Here is a 26,810-nt window from a genome sequence, read left to right on the forward strand (position 1 = left end):
TTAGGCCATCAGTGATCTGGGGCTGCAAGAGCCAAAGGGAGTCTGCGGAAACTCTTGCCTGGAGTGTTTAGATATTCTTGCTCCTTAGCCAGAGGCCTCGTGACACATCTCAGATTTAGCCGTTGTTCTTCTGCCAAGGTCCAAGATGACTGTAGAAGCTAGGAATGGCTCAGCATGCTGGAGGGACTGGGGTGGGAGGATCGAAAGAGCAGGCCCCTGCACAGCCACGCAAAAGGCGTTCTCTTTCTACATTGAGTGTAGGCACCTGGAACCTTTCTGTGGGCTAGCACTAAAAAGAGACTCAAAAGGGCCCAAACTCCAGCTTCTCATGGTGACTTTAGTGTCTTTGGTCTGTGGCTAATATGACAGTTTCCTACAATGTGTTGAATTCTTTTTTGATTATTTGAATTAGACTGTAGGGAAGGACTTTCTGGGGTTGCAGACGTCCACACGTTAATGCATACTTAGGCAACCAGCAGCGTGGGATCCTGTCTCCATCAACAGTCAATGGAAAACTGGTGGGAAGTAACAGTGTCCCAATTCTTTCCCCTTTTCCTAACTGTTAATCAGAGGAGGTTTTGAATTCACTGTTTACTTCTTTGGGATGGGACAGGGTAGGGAGTGAGGGAGGATAATTGAGTAATTCAAGACATTTTACTTTTACCTTTGGTCATGAGCAGGCCACCTCTGAGACTGTTGTTAAGCAAACAGGATCCCCACGAAATGTTTCAAGGGTTTATCTCTGGTTAAAAAAATCCCTGAAGGATGGAAGGAGGAACTAGAAATTTGCTGTGATTTCTAGACCCCAAATTGACAATCTTTGAGGAGAGCTGGCTTTGGAGAAGGTTAGTGCAGGACACAGGACAGCCCAGAGGTAGACACTGGGACAGTTACCCCTTCATTGTCTAGTCTACGTAGCATTCCTTGATTAATATCAAACTGAAAAATTTCAGTCTAGATCCTGGGTGAGAAACCTCAGAAGCAAAGTCCCCAGAGGTAGGAGAAGCAACAGAGGTGGCCAGCACCTCTCCCTGTGCTCCCACAGTGTCCAGGCTGAGCTGGAGGAATCTCTAGGCCCTGCTCCTCTTCCTTCCAAATTCAAAGAGAACAACCTCTCTGAAGCATTCATAATTCACCGGGACTGTGGCCCTCTTCCTCCAGGCTCTGTCATGCCCTATGGTCTGAAGCCTTGCTCAGACCTGGGCCTTGGCATGTGTGCAGCAACGGTGATATATTTGGCCTGTGAAAATATCCCTCCAAAACAGGCCCTTCAGGCCTGTAACCCTTTGTTCTGTGAAGCATTGCTTTAAGAGGCTTGCAGACAAAGTGAAGATGTCATTATTCTGTTATTTTCCTCCAGGTTGAGGAGCTGCCTCTTTGACTGGGCACGCCTATGTTAAAGCCGAGTCTGCTGCTCTCAGAGGGTCATACAAAATGGAAGTGCCTGGACAGTGCTGTCTATGGTTACCTACCACCCATAGTATTCTTTAATCTCTGAACACAGGCTGAGCTTCTGGCTCTGGAGCAGAAGGTGTAGCTACTGCAGTAGGCTTAATTTGTGGGGATTATTTCAGAGTCAGCCCAGGCATAAAATAAACAGATGGCACCCCTACCCCCAGCCTCAGCAGTTCAAAGGCAGCGTGACCTAGGGATCTGTATTACCTGCAGCAAAGCCCAAAAGGGCGAAGTGTGAACTCACTCTTCTTTCTCCATTCGCTACTAAACTTACCATTGGAAAAACAGCAGCAAAAACCAGGGGCAGATTTGCTCTGCTGAGCAGACAGGGGCTGTATGGATTGCTCTAAACTCATTGACCTTGAAGGCACTGACTGTGTGGTAATGACCTTGATCAGGGGAATATCTTAGCAGCCAGAGTCCATGGAGCAGCCAGCCAAAGGAAGACCACCCACAATGCCCAGCTGTTTTATGATTGCCTAAAGGGTTCCTTATTTAAGGAATGCTTACATTTTACTTGTGGCTTCTGATAAACAAACAGGCACTCTCTCACACACAAGAGCTTACATTCCCATAGAAAGTACTGACTTTTCCACACATTGGGAGCCCCAAGCTCCAAGTAGTGAGTAGTTGTGATAGTGCCATGGGTCCCTTCTAGGAAGAAATGATTTGCACAGACATGCCAGCAGGTGACTAAGCCATGCCTGATGATCAGTGCTGACATTTGAAGACTTTATGGGCTCAGTCTGCTCTGAAACCCAGCACCAGGTCTCTTCCCATCCTTGAGAGTTTTCTGTGAATGGAAAATTCATGCTCAAGCAAATACCCATCAGGTTGGTACTGCCAAGTACGGAGGCTGCTGCTGATAGGTGTAGGTCCCATCCTCATGTTGTTGACCATCAGAGCAAAGGACTGGAGAACCATCAGTTCTTGAAGATTCAAGGTGAGATCCACTAAGTAGATTCAGTGCTGTCAGTAAGGGAATAAATATCCAGCATGGAGGGGTTGCATAAAGAAAGTTTCTGAGATCCTGTAGTAGGAAGATGCCTCCTGAGGACTCTCAAGTCCTGAAGAGGGCAGGGTGAAGAGCTGCATGAGTCAGGCTATAGTCTGCCTTGCAAATGATGGGAGCCAGAGACCAGCAGCCTGTGTGGTTGCATGAATGGGCACGCCACTCCCTGAGTTACAGAACACTAGGGAAGAATGCATTTGGCGTAGCTACATCCTAAGTTCAAAAGTTTTGACTCTCTTGGTACCATTCTATTTTATAGTCTTTTTTTGACCTCCTGTCTTCTCACATAGCTCTTGAAATGTATTTGTTCCTTGGCTTTACAACTTTCTTAAGATCAGTATCTCTGATTTAAAGAATAAGATGTCGATTCCCTATAGAAGTGTGTAGATTGAGAGAGCCTTTGCATCCCTGGTGTATTTTAGCCTCAAATGTATACAGCCTGCCTTCTTGCCAAAGGATCAAGTGCCCTTCAGTAGGCATTCCGGATAGACCTTTGTGTTTCTGTCTGAGGAGCAGGCTTGTTGGCAGTGAAACCTGGCATTGCAAAAATCCTTCCTTAAGCCTTTGTTTAATGCCAGAGATCTCAGATGCTTGCAAATTCTGGAGAGGTGCCAAACAGTGCTCCCAGATTAGGAGACGGGTGGAAGGACTCCCATAATCTATAAACCTAATATAAACTGCCATTTCAAATGAATGAATCGTTTGGACTGCTGGAAGGAGGCCAAGGATGTTTGGAGTTCCCTTTTTAGCTTATACAAGTTCTGCACTACTGGGCTTTTATAATCACCTTCTAATTACTACATCATTATTTACACTGTTTTGAGGTGAGCCCATCAAAAATTCAGCCTGTCCCGTTTTGCTTACCATGGCTACTGGCTCCAGGGTAGTTTACTCGCAGCATTTTCTCATCTGTCTCTGTATCAAAGATCTTAGTTGGAAACATGGGCTTTTATGCATTATATAGAATGAAAAAAAAGTCTGTTTGAATACTGTAAGCATTGTACAGTACACCACTAGACAGGTGGAGACGGGGGTCTGCAGTATTATGCCTCAATTGCTGAAGTCCTATTTCAACATACATGTGAATAGTTTTACTACAAAGCGCAAGATTGTCCCATGCTATCAAACAGTTTGAAAAAGTTCAAGTTGCTCTTTGCTTTGCCTCTTCCTTTGCCAGCCTGGAGCCATCTCCTAGTGGGCGTGTCCAGACAGACAGTGAGCTGAGCCTTGCCCAGAACAAGAGAAATCTTTTAAAGAGTTGGCTGCTATGAACTCTTGGGGACTCCCAGCTCTGGCTTGCAGAACAGCCCCATCTTCTCCCTTGATAGGAAGCAGCCATCCTTTGTGATCAGAGTTCTTCAGTCTGTTCCCAGCCAGCTCCAGCTGAGAGCATTTTCACACGGCCCTGGTTCTAGTGATGCAAAGAGCAAATGGAGCCAGCCATAACACTGAGTAATGCCGGGAGGTGCCTTCTAGAACAAACAATGTGGGTGAGCTGCTCACAGAGGGAATACCTTTGGTTTGACATTTAAATTACTGAATTATTTAAATGAATGTCAACTAGGTGGAGTAGGCTTGCTGCCTTCTGCCAGGGCACTTCCTGGTTATTCCCACAGGCAGGTATAAAGGCTTTATTCACTTTAGATATCACCCTTCCTGTAGCACCATGGCGGAGCAAGGTATGGCACATTTATCCTGCATTGATATCATGGTCTGAGAGGTTAGGAACCCACACATTCTTATTTGTAGCCCTTAAAGGTATTTCCTAGCCCAACACCCAGCCCAAATAAAATATTACAGGCCTACACATGTCATGGTGAATGTTAAATTTGACCAGACTGGAAAAGTGAGTCATGGGTATTTTGAGGCTTGCTGTATTCCTAAGAATTGTGGATATTAACATCAAAGTATGTTCTGCCTTCCTTTTAGCCTTTGTTGAATTAGTAATCCTAATTTAGAAAATCACTTTAACATCTATTCAAACTAACCTAGACTGTTATCTTCGATTGTGAATGTGTGTGTGTGTGTGTGTGTGTGTGTGTGTGTGAAATAAGTACATAAAGGATTTACTAATTAGTTGTATGGGAATGTACCTAAACAAATGAAAGCATAACAGGAAAGCATAAGAGAACCAGACTTGATGAAGGTTTTGTACTCGTGCTTGGCTCCTGGTTCCATACCAAAGATGGAGTAAATTATTATATACCATTATTCTCCATTTGTGTTTTTTTCTTTGTTCTGAGTGTGGGGAACAAGGATATGTAAAACATCCGTTTTGATGTTTGTTTGAAAAGAGTCACCAGCAGAAAAACAGTCAGCAACTTCTGCCTGTACAACTGCAAGATGTCTGTAGAAGGTTGAAGGAGATGTAACAGACTGCAGAATAACAGCTGACTAAGGTTAATGCTGCTTCATGCCTGTGTACACAGCTCTAGTGGGCTCAGTGTGTAGAATTTCACTAAATGTTAAAATTATTTGAGGGTTCTTGTTTCTGGTAAAACTCTTTAGTTATAGGTCAAACGTCTGTCACATTGTATATCCTGTCAAAGAGACTTGGGAAAGGGATGTTTCTTCCTCTGTTTGTGGCTATAGAGTTTACTTTGGGCTACAACTTTGAAAACTAGAAACATAATATTAGAATGAAAAGTGTGAATCTTTGCTGTCTTTTTTTAAAAATATTTTTGTTTATACTTATTTTTATTTATGTCTATTAGTTTTGCTTCTTTGTTTATTGTGATGCTTTAGATCAGTGGTTCTCCAATTGGTGGGTTTTGGCCCTTTTGGGGGTCAAACAACCCTTTCACAGGGGTCACCTAAGAGCATCAGAAAACACAGATGTTTACATTGCAGTTCATAACAGTAAGCAAAATTACAGTTGTGAAGTAGCAACAAAAATAATTTTATTGTTGGGGTCACCACAACCTGAGGCACAGGCTTAAAGGGCAGCAGCATTAAGAGGGTTGAGGACCCTCACCCATGTATCATGCTCTTCTCTGTGAGCTGTAGTCCCATTCTCTAACCATCCATTTTATAGGCTCAGTGATGAACGTGATCTTTACAGATTGCTCTTATTTATGGTGTGGCACATTGACTAAATGATATTTGATTATCCACCATCAGTCTGTGAAAAGCAACTCCTTTATTTTGTTTTTATTTTATCTGCTCATCACAACCCTAATTCTTCGTCCCCCACCCCAGTATCTGTAGATATACTTTTCAATGTGTTAGGTATATTCTTAGATAAATACAATTAAACATGATCTTCAACTAAAATTTTTGTGTTTTAAATTTGTATCAGTTGCCTTATTTCAGTCTTTAAAATATAGTCATTTAATTCCTGTTTCAGGTCATACACAGATCAACATGACACCATTAACGTCCCATGTAACTCCCCTCCCCCATTCAGTTCCTCTTCAAGAACCGTCACCTGTTGGGCAGCATAGTTGGCAGTTCTCAGCCCAGCTTCATGCCATTCAAGAGTGGCAAGCATGTCTAGACTCCCTAGAAATATTATCTTTCAGTTCTCTTTTGGCAAGTGTAAACTTTTGCTGGAATATATATATATATATATATATATATATATATATATATATATGATTTTTATTCTCATAGAAATAGATACATGCAGAAATATCTCTTGGATCTCTCTAGGCAGAGAAAGTAAAGACCATCTCTTTGCTCATTAAAGTTTTTACTCATTAAAAATGTCTGAAGGCTCTTGATTCTCAGAGGTTAGACTGGTGACATACGTAGCATTGACAGTGGCTATTTTGGATTTCCTGCTTTCAGGCATGTCTTTGCTTTTGGATGAGCCCCTTGTGGTTTTCAAAAGAACTATCAAGTCAATTATAAACAGAAGGGCTTGTCTATGTGCCTGCATGTACTTACGCTGTGGGATGCAGCACCCACATGACAGCGGGCAGTGAACTAACTCTATTTCCACTTCTTTGAAGAGGGAAGAAGAAAGATTAAAAACACATTTTTCTTTTTGAGATAACCCACATCTCTATACACACCCACACAAATCTGTGTAAATGAACTTGACATTTTCAAAGACCTGACTTTAAGGTCTTTTCTTAAAAGCACAGCCATCTGACCTCTTTTTTCTTTCCCTTTTTCCTTCTTCCTTTTTTCTTTTCTCCCCTCCCCCTCTCTCCCTCTCTCCCTCTGTACCTCTGTCCCTCCCTCCCTCTCTCCCTCCCTCCCTCTCTCTCTTTCTCTCGTTCTTTCTCCCCTCCCTCTCTGTCCTCCCTCCCTCCTCCCTCCCTCCCTCCCTCCCCCCTTCTCTCTTTCTTTCTTTCATTCTCCCCTCCCTCTCTGTCCCTCCCTCCCTCCTCCCTCCCTCCCTCCCTCCCCCCTTCTCTCTTTCTTTCATTCTCCCCTCCCTCTCTCTCCCTCCCTCCCCGACTCCCTCTCTCCCTTCCTGCCTCCCTCCCTTCCTTTCTCTTTCTTTCAAGGCAGTTATCTCACAGACCTGCTATTGATGGTTCAAGGATCGGATGGAGGCCAGATTTCCTTGAGTAGGGCTTTGGTGATGGTGGCCTTGGCTAACTAAGGAATAGCCTTTAGGAATGGACTGTGCAAGTTCTGTCTTCACTTTGCTCCCTGGCTGGCTTGAAAGTGTTAGAAGCAGCAAGTCTAAACTAATCATCCTTATGAGGGAGGAGGGAAGAGTGTTGTGAAAATGGAAGTGCAAATAAGTGTTTTCAGAGGGACAGTTGGGAGGTCTGATGAAGTGCGCCTCCCCCGTGACACGCTCCTTCCTGTCTCACTTTCCTTTGCATCTCGGCAGCGTCACCGGGAACCGCCTGGTCCATGGTCATACCTGTTACCTAATTGTTTAAATATAGTTTTCCTCCCTTTGTTTGTGCCCTCAGCCTGAGTATTTGATGCCAGTATTTTCCCCCTTGTTCCCTACCAGTAGACAGTTCTCATGAGCTACTAATTACAATGTTAACCAACGTACAAACTCCAGTGTTATAATCACATGTAGTCTAGCATCTAGCTGAAAATGTTGAGAAGTTGTAGCTATAGACACTTCTACAAGTGTGCTCTGAAGCACTCAAGGCCTGAAGCAATTGCTTGCTGACAGAGCTGGAGCTGGCACTAACAGTTGCTATATATTTATTTAGGAGCCATTTGGAAGGGGGGTTATAAAATAAAGGTGATGGATAGTACTATCCCATTAACTATTTTGTTTAGATGCAGGAACTGGGACTATGAGAGGGGGTTCTATGTCAGGAGTCTAGACAGCCCATTGCCAGTCTCTGAACTAGCATGTTCTTAAGGAGGCTACACAGCACAGACAGAGGTACTCTTGGATTGAGATAGGATTATTATTTGGTTGACTGAAGATCATGTGGAGTGTAGACATCAGTCAGTGGTGATGATGCTGTGCTTGGGTTTGGGGTGATCATAGGGAAACCTGATCTTTTCTCTGAGAGGGATGAAGCTCACACAAGTGAATTGTTTTTCCTTCTTACCTGTCCTTTGCAGATGAGAAGCCCAAAGTCAACTCGAAACTTTACATGTGTGTTTGCGAGGGCCTCTCGTGTGGGAATGAAGACCACTGTGAAGGCCAGCAGTGTTTTTCTTCTCTGAGCATCAACGATGGTTTCCATGTCTACCAGAAGGGCTGCTTTCAGGTTTATGAGCAGGGGAAGATGACATGTAAGACCCCTCCATCACCTGGCCAGGCTGTGGAATGCTGCCAAGGGGACTGGTGTAACAGGAACATCACAGCCCAGCTGCCCACTAAAGGTTCCCATGGTTTGTTCTATTTCTAGATCAAGGGGTTTTGTTAGTGTTGCCCCAAGTCTGTGTGGGTTAAGGATCTGTGTGGCTAGAAGCTTTCCTCCTACACCCTGAACCAGAGCTGATGGGCCATGGAAGGTCAGTCTGGGTGAGGAAGAGAAAGAAAAGCCTTTGGAATCCTAAAGGAGAATAAGCATTTTGGGGAAAGTGAATGATGTGGCATTCATTGAGAGGACAGATTTAGTGGATGGATTTGTTGGCCAGAGATCACCATGAACAGCTCTGTATGGCTCCCCATAGCTCTTCCTGATGAGGGGTAATAGTGACTTTCATAATACCCTAAGTAATTCTGCCTAGTAAGCATTCATCTGTGTATTGCCTGGTGACTGCATGGAATGCCTTTTTTTCCCTTGTTAAGAAGAAGACAAAGAAAAAAAATAAATTAGAAAAAGGATCAGATATTGAAGTAGTTAAACTCAAAGGTTATTTCCCTTATGCTCAGTATGTTAATTTTTCACTAACAGAAGGGATGGGCAAGAAGAAATCTCAGCATCCACACAAAAACTATGTCAACTGTGTGAAGATCCTGATAAGCACATACTGCTACACAATCATTTTTACACATTTATTTATGTACTTACTTGTGTGTTTGTGTGTGTGCACGCACATGCACACATCCAACTGCATTTACCTGTGTGCGTTGGGTCGATCAGAGGACAACTTGGTTCTCTTACTGTGTAGGTTCCAGGGATCAAACTCAGGCTGTCAGGCTTTGTAGCAGGCACACTTGTTCTTCTGAGCCATTTCGCTCTCCCAACAGCCTGTGTTTTAACAGAAGTCATTTCCTGTAAGGAATTTCTTATTTGAGAGTCCACACTATCTGTCATTTCATTTATCATGCAGATGACATGTACTACTGAGTATGATGGATACCAAGCTGTTTCTGAGGACTTGAGGCATTAAAGAAACTTAAAGGATCTCTGAGTAGAGAGTGGGTTGGGTTGCTGAAGGGACTCCTGAGACAGAAAGCTTACGGAAGATCTCAGTACTTTTTCTGGGGTATTACAGTGGAAGGTCTGTCCTTCAGGGCTTGATTATAAAACATCTTTACATACGAAATCCAAGTCAAAATGAGTAGCATTAAGGCTTCTGTGGCTCTTGTATTTTAGAAGCTCCTCAACAGCCCCACATTAATACAATTGCTTCTAGGTGGAATCCTTTCTAAACTCCAGGTCTGTTTAATCGAATGGTTGCTTAAATAAGTGGCTGGATTCTAGGAAGGATTTTAGTTGTAAATTGATTTGTGAGGTTGTTTGGTCAGGGTCAGGAGCCACTTCTTAGGATATTGGTAAATAACAAGGAGACGGTGGTCCCAAACCCCGCTTACCATTTTCTTCCATTCTCCAGGGAAATCCTTCACCGGATCACAGAATTTCCACCTGGAAGTAGGCCTTATTATCTTGTCCGTGGTGTTTGCAGTATGTCTTCTGGCTTGCCTCCTGGGAGTTGCTCTCAGGAAGTTTAAAAGACGCAACCAAGAACGCCTCAACCCCAGAGACGTGGAATATGGTACCATCGAAGGGCTCATCACCACCAATGTCGGAGACAGCACTCTAGCGGTAAGTTTGTGACCCCAGAGAGGTTTCCAAGGACAACTGAGATGGAAGTGGACACTGCCTTATTTTGACTGTGGAAAGCCAACAGTGAACAGACAGTTCAGACATGCACTGTGACTAACCAGTCACTGGATCCCTGTCCAAGCATGTGTGAGCACCTGGTTGGTTCCTGTATATAAGAACATCCAGTTCAGACAGATACTTAAAGGATGGGCATGGAGATTTTACTCTGATAGATTCTTGGTGGTGACTTTTCTTTAGGAAATATGAGGAAAAGGGAGAAAGAATGGTTGATGGACTAGAGTTTTGAAGGGCTTGGGTTGGCGATATTCAGTTACTGATGGTATAGGCAGCAGGAAATGGTCGTTCCCAGGCTGTATCCAGCATCAGCAATGTTCTGGCACCTGACTACAGGTAAGTCCTTTGGCTTCTCCAGGTGTAGCACATGAGCTAAAGATGGCCACTGCCCAGGGTACATCCTGGTTTCTTTCTGTTTTTTTTTTTTTTTTTTTTTGGAAGCATCTTTTCATTAATATTTAAAAAATCTTTTTTCCTTTTAGATGATTTGAATAACACATAATTTAGAAACTTGTCATCTCCAGAAGTAGCCATTAAGTTTCTGATGCTCCAGTACTGCCCCCTGGTGGAGTGTAGTCAGCTGATTGAACCAGCATCCTCAAGTAGAAATGTGTATCCTATAGGGAATTTAAAATGCCTTAGTAGACTCCTTTACAAGTAAAGAGAGGGGAAAAAGCAAAACATTTATACTTCTTATCATTTCAATGTACAGTAAAATTATTGCTATTTTACATAAGATTTCAAAGTCATTTACTGGATGCATCATTCCTAACCCTTTGTAGCTTACTTCTTTAGTATAGAAGGCACTACATTTATACATTTGAAAATTTCTCCCTGGCCAGTCTGCTAAAGTGTGGCCCAGAGGGTAAAGATGTTCACTGCTGAGACCAATGACTTAAATTCAATCTCCAGGACTCACACGGGTGAAGGAGAAAACCGAGTTCCACAAGCTGCCCTCTGACTTCCAAACATATTCTGTGGCAAGGCTGCCCCTCCCCAATAAATAAGTAAATAAATAAATGCAGAAAAGAATTAAAGTTACCCATACATTTTAAAGCTATAGTGTCACATTAAAAGTGAACGTCTTCCTTTAGTTACTCTTCTAACTTTTAGTTAAGTCACGGAAGTAGGTCACTTACCATAAACAGATTACTATAGAGTGCAAAAGAATAAAGTAACAGTATTCTCCATGGATACTACATGGATTCTCTGAAAAAGACATAGATTCGTGTGGGTGTTAGGTGCAAATGACACAACCAAATCAGCTCTCTCCTTGTCATAATCCAAGGAGTTGCAAGTCAATCAAGTTATCTTTGTAATGTGACTCAGAGCTGTTTAATGCTACACTCCTGTCACATACCAGATCGTCATGCATGAGGGCTGGTTTCACTACATGACAAGTCTATAAGTGCTCAGGAGTTCTGTAATTAGCCTTGCTCTACAATGTTCTTTTTTCTGTTTTCATCTTTAGCTCATGTGCTACACCTGGAGAAGCGGAAGGACTTACCTGTAGTCAGGTGCCAGAACATTGCTGATGCTGGATACAGCTTGGGAACGACTATTTCCTGCTGCCTGTACCATCAGTGTTCTGTATGAAAAAAGGAGCCAGTTATCCTTGTGTATCTCCTTATACTCACCTATTTGAGTTATGGTTCGGTGGGACTGAAAGAGGGTACTTTTTTTTTTTCATTAAATACTTACTCTGAAGTGTGTTCTGAGGTTCAGGGGGGAGCAGATGGGTTTATGGGGTTTGTAGCCAGAAGATGTGAGGATTCCCGACCGAGCTTCAACAAAGAAAGATGCTGCTGTAGATAGTTAGAACTTTGTTCCTCAGAGCTGCTAACATGTCTAATTACTAAGGGCAGTAATTGGAATGTCTAGTGTAAATTACTGTTTAAATAGCTTTTAAGATTTTGAAATAGGAATGAAAGCCTGTGCCAAAACAGTCTTCTCAACACAACCCAGCCACATCAGCTGACAGAATGTCATGATATAATGACATAGCAAGGAAAACCAGTTGTCCTTATTTGCTTATTTAAATGATGTGTTCATTTCTATAAACTGACAAAGTGTAATCTTGCTGAAGCTCGCCCATGGCTGGGGCTTCAGGAGTTGAGGTCTTTATTAGTCTTTGGTTGACCCACCCCCTTTCTGAAATCTGTGAACTTAATTATAACTAAGACTATGCATCACGAAAAAGCAATAGCTTAATATTCAGGTTTGTTTTTCTCAAAGAAAAATTGAACAAATGCAGACAAACAAACAACGCACAAGAGACTTGTTGGGGAGGTGCAAGCCCTATATCATCTACATTCATTGTCTTCTTGACTATCCTTTGGTGGCCTTTAAGGGTTCTGAATTTCTTCTGTTGACTGTTCAGCTTTTGGTAATTTTACTGATCAACAGTGGTGCTCCTCAGGAGAGAAAGAAGGTGAAAGTCACAGAAGTCTATGTGTTGTTTGGTAGGCTGCTTGTGTGTTGGGGAAGGAAGATTTTTGGGCAGGGTTAGCTGGACGATACTGCAGCCTTTTTACCACCTCCATGGCTGTCACTCTGCATATTAGATATGGTCCAGGCCTTGGCTGAGAGTAGGAAGGAAAACTTCATGAATGAACTAACTGGCAATCTTTAGCCAGCGTGCTCATTGGATGACATCAATTTGCAACTCTGGTTTTATGTTTTAAATGGCATATTATTTCACTTTGTTCCTTTCTAATTTGCAATCCACATTAAGAAGTGACAAGTAGGTGTTAATTTGGTGACCCTTTTGTTCATTGCCTGAAAAAAAGAGCCCTCTTCCAGAGAAACACCTACCCAGGCACCTATAAGTACCAATTTAATGATCTACATATTATTAGAATCTTTTCATTACAGGTGTTACACTTGGATGTTTATATTCCTAATTTGTTTGCTTCTAATCAGACATCTTTAACTTCTTTGGCAACTAAAGTAGATCATTTGATATTTAGTGAGCATAGCAGAATATAGTAGAGTCTTAATGCTGAATTCCTCCCTCCCCATTCTTCCCACTGCTTTCTCGTGCTCTGTCCTTTGAACTTTCTAATGTGCTTGTTAGCTTTGCTCAGCTTCCTTTCTCGTGTATTTGATTAAAAACCTCCAGGCCTTCGGAAAGAATGACTTATCTACCAGGAAATCCTGACTTCAGCTTACCTTTTAATTTTTCTGAGACGTATAACCTTTCAGGGGAGATTTTCAGGCCTTATAATGGGCCACATGACCAGAGTTGCTGGAACCATGTTGGTTACCATGGCATGCATTCTAGGACTCCGAAGTAGAGGTTGTAGCTCAGTAATTTCTTTTTCTCCTTGTTTTCCACTACAGGAATTACTGGATCACTCATGTACATCAGGAAGTGGCTCTGGTCTCCCTTTTCTGGTACAGAGAACCGTGGCTCGCCAGATTACCCTGTTGGAGTGTGTTGGTAATTCTTTGTTTCCCTTCCTTATGGGAAATAGGCAGCATCCATTGTGATTCTAGAAGTAGGATGGGGCTTGGAAAAGTCTGCTTCTTGTTGCTTATTATTTGTCCTCGTTAAACTCAGGAGGTGCCGAGCAACCAGATGGTTATTCAACTTGCGGGTGCGTGGGTAACCATGGGGGGGGGTCTCTGTTCTCTGTGACTCATGATTGAGAACTTTTGAAGTTCTGGTAAGAGTGTCATCACTAACTAGTACAGACAGTGCCTAGTAAGAGTGAATCGAAGAGGTTGTGTCACCCGGGGACTGAATGAGCGGAGGTACCAGGCTTCTCTTAGTAAGGGTTTCTCCGTCCTTTCCATTGTCCTCTCCCTCTAAAAATAATGATGAGTATATCTTGTTACTGTGTGTCAGTTAGAAACAAAGAACTTACTAAAATATACTTTTAAAAAACTAGAGTGATTTTGCTGTTTTCGTATTAAGTCCTTATAACAACACACACACACACACACACACATACACACACACACACACACATATATACACATATATATATGTCCTTTCATTTTCTTCATACAACATATATTAGGTTAGTGGATTAATTGTTTCTAAAAAAACTTGTGCTCCTTTATTCATTAATACTTTTTGATGTGTTTGTTATTACATGTGGGTATATGATATATGTGTGTGCATGCCCTAGTGCATGGGTGCATGTGGTGTGTGTGTGTGTGTGTGTGTGTGTGTGTGTGTGTGTGTGTGTGTGTGCATGCCCTATCACATGGTGTATGTGTTGTGTGTGTATGTGTCCATGCCCCAGAGCATGTGGAAGTTAGAGGACAGTGGAGCTGATTGTCATCTTATACCTTTGTGTGGGTCCTGGGGATTGAACTGAGATCCTCAGGCTTGTGTGGCAAGCACTTTAGCCATCGAGCCATCTCACTGTCCCACCTTCCATCATTTTACGAGGGCACCCACCTTATGTTGTATTGGGACTTCTCAAAAGTCCTTTAAAAAGCTGTGCAATGCTCAGTTTGGCTGGTGGTTAACAAAATTGCTTGTTAAGGACTTAGTACACATTTTTTTCTGCCTTCTGACTTCCCAGGAATTGTGGGTTTCTTAGTGAATCATGATATAGTAAAAGTAATAACCTCATGAGGATGATGCAGAATGCTTTGTTTGTCAGATGGGGCCTCTTTTGGCCTAGGCAGACCTAGAACTCAGTATACAACCAAGGATGACTTTTACTGCTTGACCCTCTCGCCTCTCTCTCTTAAGTACTGGTATTATTATACACATACAACTTCTATGGCCAAATGTATCTTTAAAGTCCTGATTTTCAGGACTGAGAGGATGGCTCAGTCAATAAGTGCTCATTGTTCAAACATGAGGACTTGATTTGGATCCCTAGTGCATATATAAAGAAGCTGGCACAGTGGTATGTGCCTGTAGTCCCAGCGCTGGATATGCAGAAACACGAAGGTCTGTGTGTGTGTGTGTGTGTGTGTGTGTGTGTGTGTGTACTTTACTGGCCAGCCAGTCTAGCTGGATCTGTGAGCTTTAGGTTTAGTGAGAGTTGCTGTCTCAAAAAAAAAAAAAAAAAAAAAAAAAAAAAAATGATAGCAGAAAACATCTAGTATTGACCTTGTGTACACATGTGTAGCTGTTCCCTCCTCTACCGTTGCCACACACATGTGGGCTATTCTTTATTTTAAATAAAAAACTTGTTTTTTACTTGTTTCATATGGCAGTGGTATTTGCGGTTAGCATGATAGGTTTTGTCTGCTCCTCACTGAGATGGTGTGCAGGAATGGCTTGGCATTGTCTACACTCCTGGTGTTCAGGCTTTTGGGGTGGGTGCTGCACTTCTGCCCTCTGACAGTTGTTTTGGGAAAGTGTCTGACCTTTATGAGTTGCCCCCAATGCTTGCTGCTGTATGAAGGAGGGATGCTCTCAAGTCCTGTAGTAAGATCTGCGGTGGGCAGCACTGTTTGCCTAAGACATTCAGGTGACAGTATGGAGCTGAGTTGCCTTTTCTCCAGGTCTGCCTGCACCTACTGTGCCTGTTTCCACTGTGTGCATCTCCACCACAGCTGACCAAGACTAGAAAAAGATGGGGGAGAAACCCCAGATGTACTCATTACCAACAACCAGCCTTGTCTTCTTGTACTAACTAGCATCCTGTTTGTTTCTGAGCAAGGATGCCTGGGTAGTGGTGGGAGGCAGAGAAGGGACAGCGTACCTGTCTCTCCCGCTTTCTTCCACTTGCCCCAATACTCATCACTCACAGTCCCATGTGTCAAGCTTGGTCCTGAGATTGGCTCCAGAGTTCAGTTGCTCCTCTGAGCTGGATACAGTTCCTGACTCTCTCGATATTCTTTAGCAGTTTTGAACTAGTGTAGATTCAATTATTGCACTTTGTTGGATGGCCCTGAAGACTGATGGATGCAGTGTCTCTTCAGGATTTTGGAGATTGTGTTTGCGTGGTGTAGCTTTGAGGAGAAAGGTAGATTGTGGGGAGTTTCCATATCAGGCTGTCCAAATTTGAAGGTCCTGGGTATCTTCTTTGTGGAGCTTCCTGGCCAGGAACTTTTGGGAAGCTTATTTTAAGGGCTTCTGCATCAGATTACATTAGCAAAAAGCATTTGACAACCGTAAAAATAAATTTCTGTTTTTATTTTATCCACTTAACCATGCCATATATGCAATATATTTTATTTTCTTAATTAAAAACAAAAAAAGATTCATGATAGCAAACAACTTTGTGTTCACAAGTCTCTGGGATATTTTTCTTTCCTTTCCAATGAAACAGTGACTACAAAGAGAAAATAAAGATACCACATGGAGCAAAGGCTTAGCATTCATCTTCCACTTTTGTAGCTTCTGGCTTGGTAGCATGTCATCACTAGTCTTCATCTTGAACAGAAATGCTAAGTCATGCATATGGCTTGACTACAATGACTGATACACTAAATAGACTTTGATTCTTGACAGTAACCCACAATGCTATCAAGTCTTAGCATCCCTTTAGTTTAGTCATTGCTATTGAATAGGGTTATTAGTTCTTCTCAGGGAACCTCAGTTTGGTGGCCATCCATGTTGCCATACCACCACTGGAACTGGATGGTACCCCATGTGTTACATCTGTGGAGCAGGCACTCTGTCGTCTCAAGCTGCACCCCCAGGCATCAATGGTATTGTGGATGTTTCGGGGGTGGCTTGGACACACCTTTTTTTTCTTTTTTCCTTTTCTATGTTTAGGTTCTTATTGGCGTAGTTTTCCAGCAGAACACTGTAGTTGTGTGCATATGGGGCCATGGCAGCTGCCTACTACACTGCTGTGAACATGCAGTCACCACATGCCTGGCTTGAGAAGCTCATGGCCTTGCAGTTCTCTTCTCCTACTTCAGTGCCTGCCATCCCGGCTTTTACACCCTGGATTGCCACCCATAGTTTTAGATAGTGACCTCCTTTGTTCCCCTAACTCTTTGATCGTCCTTACCTATAATTAAAGAGATGATTGGAGGGGGAATATGTCCTTGATAAGCATGTGGCTACTGCATGGAGGTAGGGGGCATACATCAGACTAGTCAGATCCCAGCTGAGTCACCCCCATTTCTAAAATAAGTTCCTCAAGTAACTTCTAAAAAGATTCTATTGCTTTATGTGTATGGGTGTTTTGCCTGCATGAGTGGCTGTGTATCACAAGTATGCCTAGTGTCTAGATTCCCTGGAACTGAAGTTATAGATAGTTGTGTACCACCCTGTGGGTTGGGAATCAAATCTGGGTCCTCTAGAAGAGCATGCAGTGCTTTTGGTCACAGAGCCATTTCTCCATCTCCCAGGTGGCTTTATAAAAACATTTCATTTATTAGTGTTGTGTGTGTATGCTTATGGTGCATACACATGAGTGTGTGTGCCAGAGACTACTTTGTGGGGTCAGTTCTCTAGCTCCACTCTGTATGGATTCCAGGGATCAAACTCAGGCTCGAGCTCAGCAAGCACATTTACCTGCTGAGCAATCTTCTCTGGCTACCAAATATTCTTTCTAGTGTAGTGCATGTGTGACATCTCCGAGGCCCATCTAAACCAACACCCATGACCAGTGTCAGAAATCAGAGCTGTTCTGGAGTTGTGTGTTTATGATTCTGAAAATCTGCATTTGAAATATATCTTCCTCCAAGAAACACTTGAGAGGTGGTGCAGGACAGCCTCCTGCCAGCCCTGTAGTTTGTTGTTAATCTCCAGGATCTCAAACTGGCCTTCTGTGGGGGAAAAATGTCAAAAGCTCATTGAGATATTTGTGCTCTGAGATGCCTCTGAGGGTGCAATGTAAAGAAAGGAAACCAGAGAAGGCATTCAGTTATTTAGCTGTATACCTCTACCCATTTGGCTTTTGATACCATATTGAAGTCTAAGAAGCAGTATTATTTTTTAAATTGTGCTACCTTTCATGTGTTTTCAAAATCTATATGCCAAAGGTGTTTAGCCTTTTGATGTTGTGACTTTAGACCATCATCTACAAATATGCTGGGCTGCCTACAGGGCTAGCCTAGGACAAGTGATACACCCTTCAGGAAAGCAATTTAAATATACATGTGCAGTTACTTTGGTATCAGCTAATTGTGTTGCACTAATTGGAAGTCAGGTTTCTGTCACAATAGGGTGGGCAGGGAAAGGAAGGTTCTATCTTATTTTTGTATATCTTTGTAGGTAAAGTATTTACACCCTCAAACTGCATTCTCCCAGCAAATAATGAGAGGGGCTGAGTTTCCAGCATTGAGCTTAGTTCTTACTACTAGGAGTTGTTTGGTCTGACTGTGTGTCCCGTATTTACTCTTCTGTATATCAGAAAATAAGAATCATCTCAGCATCACACAAAGAAACACGTGATCAAGGTAAAGTTATCCACAAGGCAATCTTTTTTTTGCGAACAAGCTCTACCATAACCCAAACCCAATTAGTGAATATGTGTGCCAAAATGGCCTCCATGATGTAGGTGGCGACTTTGTTTCATCCCATTGGTAGGGGCTCAACTTTCACAATCTGACATGACTGGCTAGTCCATGGAGATGAAGGGAGAGGTTCAGAATGCAAGCACACTGTCAAGTTGACTACGTTTGATAGGGAAAAAATGAAAATAAAAACGTTTCTCACATACTTCATCTGTTTTACCATCCACAGGGAAGGGCCGGTATGGAGAGGTATGGAGGGGAAGCTGGCAGGGCGAAAATGTTGCCGTAAAGATCTTCTCTTCCCGCGATGAGAAGTCATGGTTCAGGGAAACAGAATTATACAACACTGTGATGCTGAGGCATGAAAATATTTTAGGTAAGTATGGATTAGCTTTCATTAGCTGGTGTTGACGGAGATAATTGCCCACCCTTGCTCTCTCCCGCTTATCACATCGGCAGTTTACATCTCTTCCAGAAAACGACATGGTGACCCTCAGCATTTATAGACTGTTTAATTTTTAACAGGTTTTTTTTTTTTTTTTTTTTTTTAATTTAAATCTGCACATAGGTTATAAATTTCCTGCACCATGGAAAGGAAGTCTGTTGCCAGGCCTTCTTACTCCTATGCCTGCAGATGTATTTAAACAACAGAGACTTGATCTACATTGCTCACTTCAAGGCTTCCTGGGTGGTTCTCCTTGCCTCACCCTTCCTGAATATTTATTATTGGAATCAAGCTAAGAAAGGTCTTTGGATTTTTTCCTAGAGATTCACAGCTCCCAGGGACGCCATAATTAGATGCACATTCCCTCAAACTAGGCATCATTTTTAAAGACCAGATTTACAGAGGGATTCAGCATACATTTTAATTTGAAAACTCCTCGCATACTTCTGGGACTCTCAAAGTATAGATGAATTTTCATCATCTTATCAGTAAAGCTTAGCAACACTGAAGAAATATGTGACGTGCCCACTACAATTCTGCTATAGCAATGGAGAGGGCCCACTGGCTTCTGTAGTTTCAAAAGGCTTGAAGTGTGTTTCCATTAATACGCACATATGGTAAAAGCTGCCTAGAGTGAGCCTTCAAAAATAGAAGAGAAAGCTGTGTAGAATTTAACTGTATGCTATAGTGTTGGGCACTGTGTGGCTATTCGATTATGTCTGGGCATTGTACATTGCACATTGTACTTCTGTCCTATTTGATTAATTTAGTATTTAGATGTGACCCAAGTTGTTGGTGACCAATGGTTGGGTGTCTGTCCAAAGCTTTGCTTCAACAGTGTGATGATGTTCAATCTCAGGAACACTTACAAGTGTTTGAGGGGCTAGAGAGACAGCTCAGCCTTTAAAGGTACTGGTTGCTCTTGAAGCTGTCCTGGGTTCTAGTCCCCATCCCATATGGCAACAGTTTGTAACTCTTGTTCCTGGGGATCTGATCTCTTCTGGTCTTTGTGGACACTGCCTGCACATGGTGCACACATATACATGTGAGCAACACACACAATCACACACACACACACACACACACACACACACACACACGTTAAAATGGGTCTTTGGTTGCTCCCAAATTGGCCTATAGTGTTGGTAATTTCTAGGCCTGACTCTTAACTCCCTCATTGCCAGTTGCAAGGAGTCTCTTGAGCTTCAGTTACAAATATGTCTTTATCTAGCTATATCTAGTATTTTCCTTTCTGCGAGACTGTGACAAACAGGTGGCTCTGACCCTGTTTGCATTGTTTTTGTCTGTGCACTAGCTCTTTCCACCCTCTAACCTCCCTTTTATCCATGTCTCAGTCTCTGCCAGTTTCTCTGAATGGGCTCCCCTGTGCATTGCTGCACATCCTCAGCTGTGAACATACTACTCACTGCCTGTGCTGCATTGCTGGGTCTGTGTGTACTAGCTGTGATAGCAGTTCTAACCACACTGCCAGGGATAATAGTGGACAGTTCCTATGACATGACTTCTGCTGTGTTTCCTGTGTCAGGGAAATCCTCCCTGCAGCCTTAGAGAGTGGGTATTCTTGTTTTCCCAGTTTTAACTAACAAAACTACTCATAAGAGGCAAAATACTAGAGCTGCCAATCATGCTGAGCAGCTTAACCCTTCACCATAGTTCCAAGCTGTGCTCTGCAGACCACAGGATAGTCATATCACATTGCACCGGAGTCTTACATTATGTTACAGAGTTAGGATAGGAGGCAGACATTCATCTGGAGTCAATTTTGCCTTGCAGCTTCCAATCTCCCTTCAGCCCCTGGAATGAACCCAGCCTGACTGAGCAACAGTCAGAGTTAGTTGTGTTAGAGTTATGGTGTACTGCAAAGGTTTATCTTCAAAAGTGGAGTCATTACTAATGAATGGGAAGATAAATGTCCTTCCAAATGGCATCTGAAGTCTGAAAGCTTTTGAAGGAAGTGAGTGGCCATACATCCCCTCTTGTGCTTCCGGTGCTGTACTCACATATTTATACATCTCCAGGATACTGTGCTTTCCTGATAGTGTCTTAGCCACTGTGTTGCATGCTGAGCGTGGGAATCCTTCCTGTAATACAGACCTCCATTTGCAGTACTGAGTGGTGTCCAGCATAGGGTAACACCCAAGGAATATTGACTAAGTTGGGTTTGGTCTCAAGAGAAACTTGAAAGATGTGTTTGCAATGTGATTCGCATACATGCGGTGGTAGAGACTTTACTGTGGCTACATTGTCTGGTTTTCTTACCCAGTTATATGTGGAAATTCTGCAATTCTAAATCCCTGAGCTTGTGTTCCCTCACCCTAGTCACAGTGGTATAGATATATGATGTGATCTTTTTAGTTAAGAAGGCTCAAGAAGTAAACATATTTTTCTTTAAATTAAACTTTTAATCAGGCCTGGGGAGATGGTTCTATTGGTAAAGTGTATGCTTTATAAACATGAGGCAGGCATGCACACATGCACACACACACACACACACACACACACACACACACACACACACACACACCATTTCCCCTCGCCCTACCAGTTTTCTAGGCATACTCTGTTTTCTATGATCTTTTTGTTTTCTGTCAAAAGAGTATGCTATGTTTCATCTAGGTAACTTACCCTATCATGTTCTACTATAGATTTTTGTTTCCAGAGTATGGCTACATTGCCCAGGATGGTTTTAAACTCTCAGGTTCCTTAGTCTCAGTGGGAGGAGAGGTTTGTGCCACACCAGGCCTGGCTTGCATATTATGTTTCCAGTATCTGATTGTGACCCTCCTCCACAGGAATATTGCTAAGTCTAGATCCTCAAAACACATATTCTTTGTATATATAAAAACACTCTCATATAAAAGTATGGCCCTTGTTTGTCCCCTAAGTTAAACCTGTGGGTTAGCTTGAATTTCAAGCCTTCATCCTGTTGCATCTGGTGAGGAAGGGAACCGGTATAGCTAATGCAGCTTGCCATGTGATGGTAGGAAAGTGGCTTTTACTCTGGGGAGTAAAACTCTACTCTGATCTAAGGACTGCTAGAGGCCCACTGCACCTGCCAATCAATATTGCATCTTTCTGAGCATTGACTGCCTTATCTCTATAACTAAGGAGGTTGATCAGTATGGAGATCTACTCCAAGCCTTACATCACACTCCTTTTAAATGATACATGATGATAATCACTTTATGTCCTCTTTTTGAGACAGGGCCTAGTGCATCTCAGGCTAGCCTCAAACTCACTATGTAGCCAAGGAAGATCTTGAATTTCTGATCCCTCTCCTTCCACCTCTTAAGTGCTGGAATTACAGATAGAAGTACCATCATGTGTGGTTTATGTACAGCTGGGGACCAAGTCCAGGGTTTCTTGTGTGCTAGGCAAGCCCTGTTCCAAGTATATCCCAGTCCTGCTATGTGTATTTTTAAACGTTAACTTGAATAGCTTTAAAGCTAGAATGGCTGTGCAGTGATCACCTTTATCCTACTCCATAACTGTCTTGTGCTCTTGTGTCTTATGTGATGGGCTGGTGAGGTAGCTCAGTTCTGGCTGTTAAACGTGTGTTTGCCCCAAGTTCAAACCCAGTATCGCCATGGTAGGAGAGAACAGACTTCCACGTGTTATCCTTTGACTCTCTCCATATGCCGTGGTGCATATGTACGTGTGCATGCACTCGCATCGTAAATGATAAAAATTATAATAAAAGCAAATGCAATTTAAAATTTAAAGCACTACTAAGGGGCTGGGATGATGTCTCATTAGGTAAAGTGGTTATTTTGCAGGAATGACAGCCTGAGTCTGGATTCCTAGGACCCATATGTAAAGGCTAGGCTATAGTGCAGGTGTTTTATAATTGCAGCACAGCCCTACTTGGAGACTGAAGATGGAGATAGGAGAATAGGGTTTCGAGAAGCCCACAGGCCAGCTAGCATTATATACGTAGCAAGAGAAGCCAGGCCTCAAAGAAGGTAAAAAGCAAGGATGGCCACCTGAGATTGTTTTGTGACTTGCACACGTGAACTCTCACACCATGAACGCATACATGCATGCATGCACGATTGTGCACAAACACCTACACAAGAGTACTGTTGACTGCTTAATGTCACTATTTCTTGAGACTACCAGGGAATGGGGAGGCAAAGTTCCAAAAATATAAAATGAAAATATTCTTCATACACACTATGTGCTCAGCATCCTATTAAGCATTTTGGATGCACTACCTTTCGTTGCCATATCCACTCAGCATAAGTGTTGTTACCCTCACCCTATCAACAAGGAGAGCAAGGTAGAGATGGTGATAGCCCCCGCTCAGGATGGTAGAGCCCATATGTAAAGCAGTGGTCTCAACATCTCACATATCAGCACCTCTGCTGGTTCCTTAAGAGCATTGCTGCTGAGAACGTCATAGATATTAGATCATGTTTTGATCACGTTTAGTTCTTGAAGAGCCTGGGACGATGGTTCTGACAGAAGTGTTTGGTCTGATCATCCTCTCCCCGTGTTACAAGCACATCCAGTGGGTATACCTGAGTCCCCATCTCCAGGAACCTGCCCAGCTTTCATTAATAATGGAGAATTCTGTACTCCAAACACAAACATCCCATAACAGTGCCCCAGCACTGAGAATTGAATGCACTAACACAAACTTGGGAGGTAAACAGTTGAAAAAAGTCCTGTTCATTTCAAACTTACTTTTCCTGGTTTAGGGCATAATGAATGGACACACAAAACCCTCCTTTAATATCTAAGTGTAGGGAAGGTGAGAGCAAACGAGCTTGCTTAGCATGTAAGATAATTCCTTTCCCATGGGAAGAAGTCAGTGTGGGCTACTGCACAGGGCACCGTTTGGTTTCTTTGGAATTGGATTTTCCAGCTTGGGATCTGTATTTTAGAGATGGTTAATACACATTAAGAGTTCCTCAAGTGTGTTTAGAATGTGAACAAAAGCAGCTCCACGTCTCTTACATCTACTAGTGCCTCATTTCTCTGTCTTCTCTGGATACAAGCATGTTCCAGTATCTGCTCTGAACTTTTTAAACTATTTATTTTAGAAAAAAAATTCATTTCGGGGTGTGGCAGTAAAAATGACTGCCTGCTCCGAGCTTTTAGGATTCTGGGTGCTGGGCTTGTGGTGTCAGGTTAGGACTAGAAGGCGAGCATCCAGGTTCCAGGTTTGTGGTTGAGCACTGAAGTATAAATGCCATGTGATTCTTTATTAGTTTTTAAAAGGATTTCTTTACAGTGGAAACCGACAGGACATTTTTGCTGCTCATTAGCGCACTGTCCCTTCCAGGAGTAGATGCTGTTCCTGTTGTTATTCTTTGTTCTAGATTAGATCTGCTCTGTGACTGTTTTGGGTTCTCAGAGTTACAAGATTGCATTCTCACTGTGACACTTGTGTCCTTTCCAGGTTTCATTGCTTCAGACATGACATCCAGACACTCCAGTACCCAGCTGTGGCTCATCACACATTACCATGAAATGGGGTCGTTGTATGACTACCTTCAGCTCACCACGCTGGATACGGTTAGCTGCCTTCGGATAGTGCTGTCCATAGCTAGCGGTCTCGCACATTTGCACATAGAGATATTTGGGACCCAAGGGAAGTCAGCTATTGCCCACCGAGACCTAAAGAGCAAGAACATCCTGGTCAAGAAGAATGGACAGTGCTGCATAGCGGATTTGGGTAAAATTTTCAAAACATTCTTAATGACCTCATTTACTAGTATTCTCTTTAGCCATGTTGTACCCATTTCTCTTCCTAACGTGTTGTACCGACAATTTCAAACATTAAGGAAAGCTGATTGCCATTTTAACCAGTGGCTTGTGTGTCCCCATTAACATTTCACAGTTCTATCAGTCCGTACCATGCATTCATCTATCCATCTATCAGTTCCTGTTAATCTTTGAGCATTTTAAAGCAAGTTGCAGGCAAAAAGAATTCCTTTCTCTGACAACTTCAGCATTCAAATGACTATACCATTAAGTAAAGTGCCTTGTTTGTTCAATTTTTTTTTCCCTTTCAGATACAATTCACACATCCCGAAACACCCAAACCTTGTATTTTCAGAGTTTTGACAGAAGCTGTAAACCCCAAGTCTCTGCTGAGACTTTGCCACTATTTTTCATAGTAGGCTCCATCCCTGTCCTGCCACCCTTACCAGCAACAACTACTGTTGTATTCTCATTTCATGAACTTCTGCATGAAAGTAGGTGTAGATATTTCATGGAGTGGTTTGTCTTAGAAATGGTTTATGAAGTCATTCTTGTGTAGCCAAAGCAAACTGATCAAGTGGAGGAAGTAATCCATGAGGTATCTCACCCTGCATGGAGTTGGAGCCCTGCCACCTTCCAGGGTTCGGGCTCTGCTGATTGGAGAGTGAGTTGTTCTACAGATGAGACTTATCTTTACAGATAGCGGCAACTCTGCAAAATATTATCTGTCCCAAACCCCTAGAATTTTGGCTGTGTTTTTGTGCTAATAAGAGCTGAATGATATTTACTCATTCTAATAGACTATTGAGATTCTTCATTCCGATAAAGGTTTAGACAGAATTAGCTTTAATTGTATAATAAGATTAATTTACTTCTATTTGATTTTAAAAACAGAGAATTTGACATGTTAGGAAAATCTGTTTCCTTTGATTCACTTTAGAATCTTGGCTTGCATGTTAAGGCGTTATTGTACAGCATTTTGCAAGGGTACCAGTGTGGTTCCAAAGCTGTGTGTAGCCATTTGAGTCTCAAAGGAAACTTGCACAGTTTATGTCATGGCTCTTGGAGCCAGGGTGATTTGTGTGCAAATTCTGTTATTCGATCTGCATTTTTGCATGTTTATTTACTAACCTGCCTTAAGTGCTAACACTACTAACCCTCTGTCCAAGGGCCAAAGGGTCTTATCCAAAGGGGGGGGGGTGTCTAGTGCTTAATGCCATGCTCTGAACTTCTACAGCATTGGTGTCTTCACAAGAATTGTTCCTGCTTTATTCATATAACTTACCATAGACATGCGCAACTCACAGGATTATAATAGGGTTCAGGCGTTGCTAGAAATAATCTCAGAAGAAAGGATTCAGGTGAGGGCCGCTGTTATAATCCAGTAGGGCAGCTCTTGGCTTTTGTTTATGGGACTTGGTCAGAAAAGAGATGATGGATGGATTTTGTCCAGCTAATTAATGGTTCAGCCACATTTCTTTTGGTATGAAACCTTCCCATTAGGTACATTAGTTGTAAAAAAAAAAAAAAAAAAAAAAAAAACACCCATGCTACTGATTCACTGCAAGAGACCAGTAATGTTGTAGGAAATAGTTCCCTTTAGGCTTTAGGCTACATTTAATTCTTCATGGTTTACCTTGAAATTAAGGATCACTCATCAGGAACGGTGTTAGGTTATCACTGCTGCTCAAAGGACTGTATCTGATTTTTTTAACTTTTTGTTACTAACAACATTTAAGCATGAACATTTTTAATTAATTTTTTCTTTTAAAAAATAAATTTTATTATTAAAAATACTTGCAAATAAGTGAAATATAAAAGTTTGGAAGGAATATTATTATTATTATTATTATTATTATTATTATTATTTTTGAGATAGAGTTTCTCTGTGTAGCTCTGGCTGCCCTGTCCTGGAACTCGCTCTGTAGATCAGGCTGGCCTCAAACTCAGAGATCTGCCTGCCTCTGCCTCCCGAGTGCTGGCACTAAAGGTGTGCACCACTCCCACTCCCCTTGAAGGAATATTGTAATGACTCTTATGTTCAAAATTAAAATTTATGTCACATTTTTCTTCTGTGGTTATATAGTTCTACTAATTTGGGGGTATGTGACAGATATTATAACACTTTATTACTAAATATCTCAAAATTTATCCCCCCATATCAAAATATTTCTCTTCCAAGACCACAGTTTAATCTCATCTAACAATCACTGAAGTCTGACTATGTCTCCCAGACTGGCCTGGAACCTCATTTGCCTAGGCTGGGATCCTCCTGCCTCAGCTGCCGAATGCTCAATGTATTACGTGTGTGACACCATCCTTAACCATTATC

The 26,810-nt window shown here is 42.3% G+C and overlaps 1 protein-coding gene across 2 annotated transcripts in view; it reads left to right on the top strand.

Annotated features, from left to right (window-relative positions):
* The window catches only part of Acvr1 (activin A receptor type 1), a 120,589-nt gene that overhangs the window by 80,388 nt on the left and 13,391 nt on the right, over nucleotides 1-26,810 (top strand). For both annotated transcript variants that reach the window (XM_051184660.1, XM_051184659.1), the window contains exons 3-7: nucleotides 7,964-8,227; nucleotides 9,629-9,840; nucleotides 13,258-13,357; nucleotides 18,533-18,679; nucleotides 24,174-24,449. In XM_051184660.1, coding sequence (XP_051040617.1) covers nucleotides 7,964-8,227; nucleotides 9,629-9,840; nucleotides 13,258-13,357; nucleotides 18,533-18,679; nucleotides 24,174-24,449 — 999 coding nt within the window. The remainder of the gene's footprint in view (nucleotides 1-7,963; nucleotides 8,228-9,628; nucleotides 9,841-13,257; nucleotides 13,358-18,532; nucleotides 18,680-24,173; nucleotides 24,450-26,810) is intronic.

Source organism: Phodopus roborovskii, unplaced genomic scaffold (genome assembly GCF_943737965.1).
Source record: "Phodopus roborovskii unplaced genomic scaffold, PHOROB, whole genome shotgun sequence".
NCBI classification, from domain to species: Eukaryota; Metazoa; Chordata; class Mammalia; order Rodentia; family Cricetidae; genus Phodopus; species Phodopus roborovskii.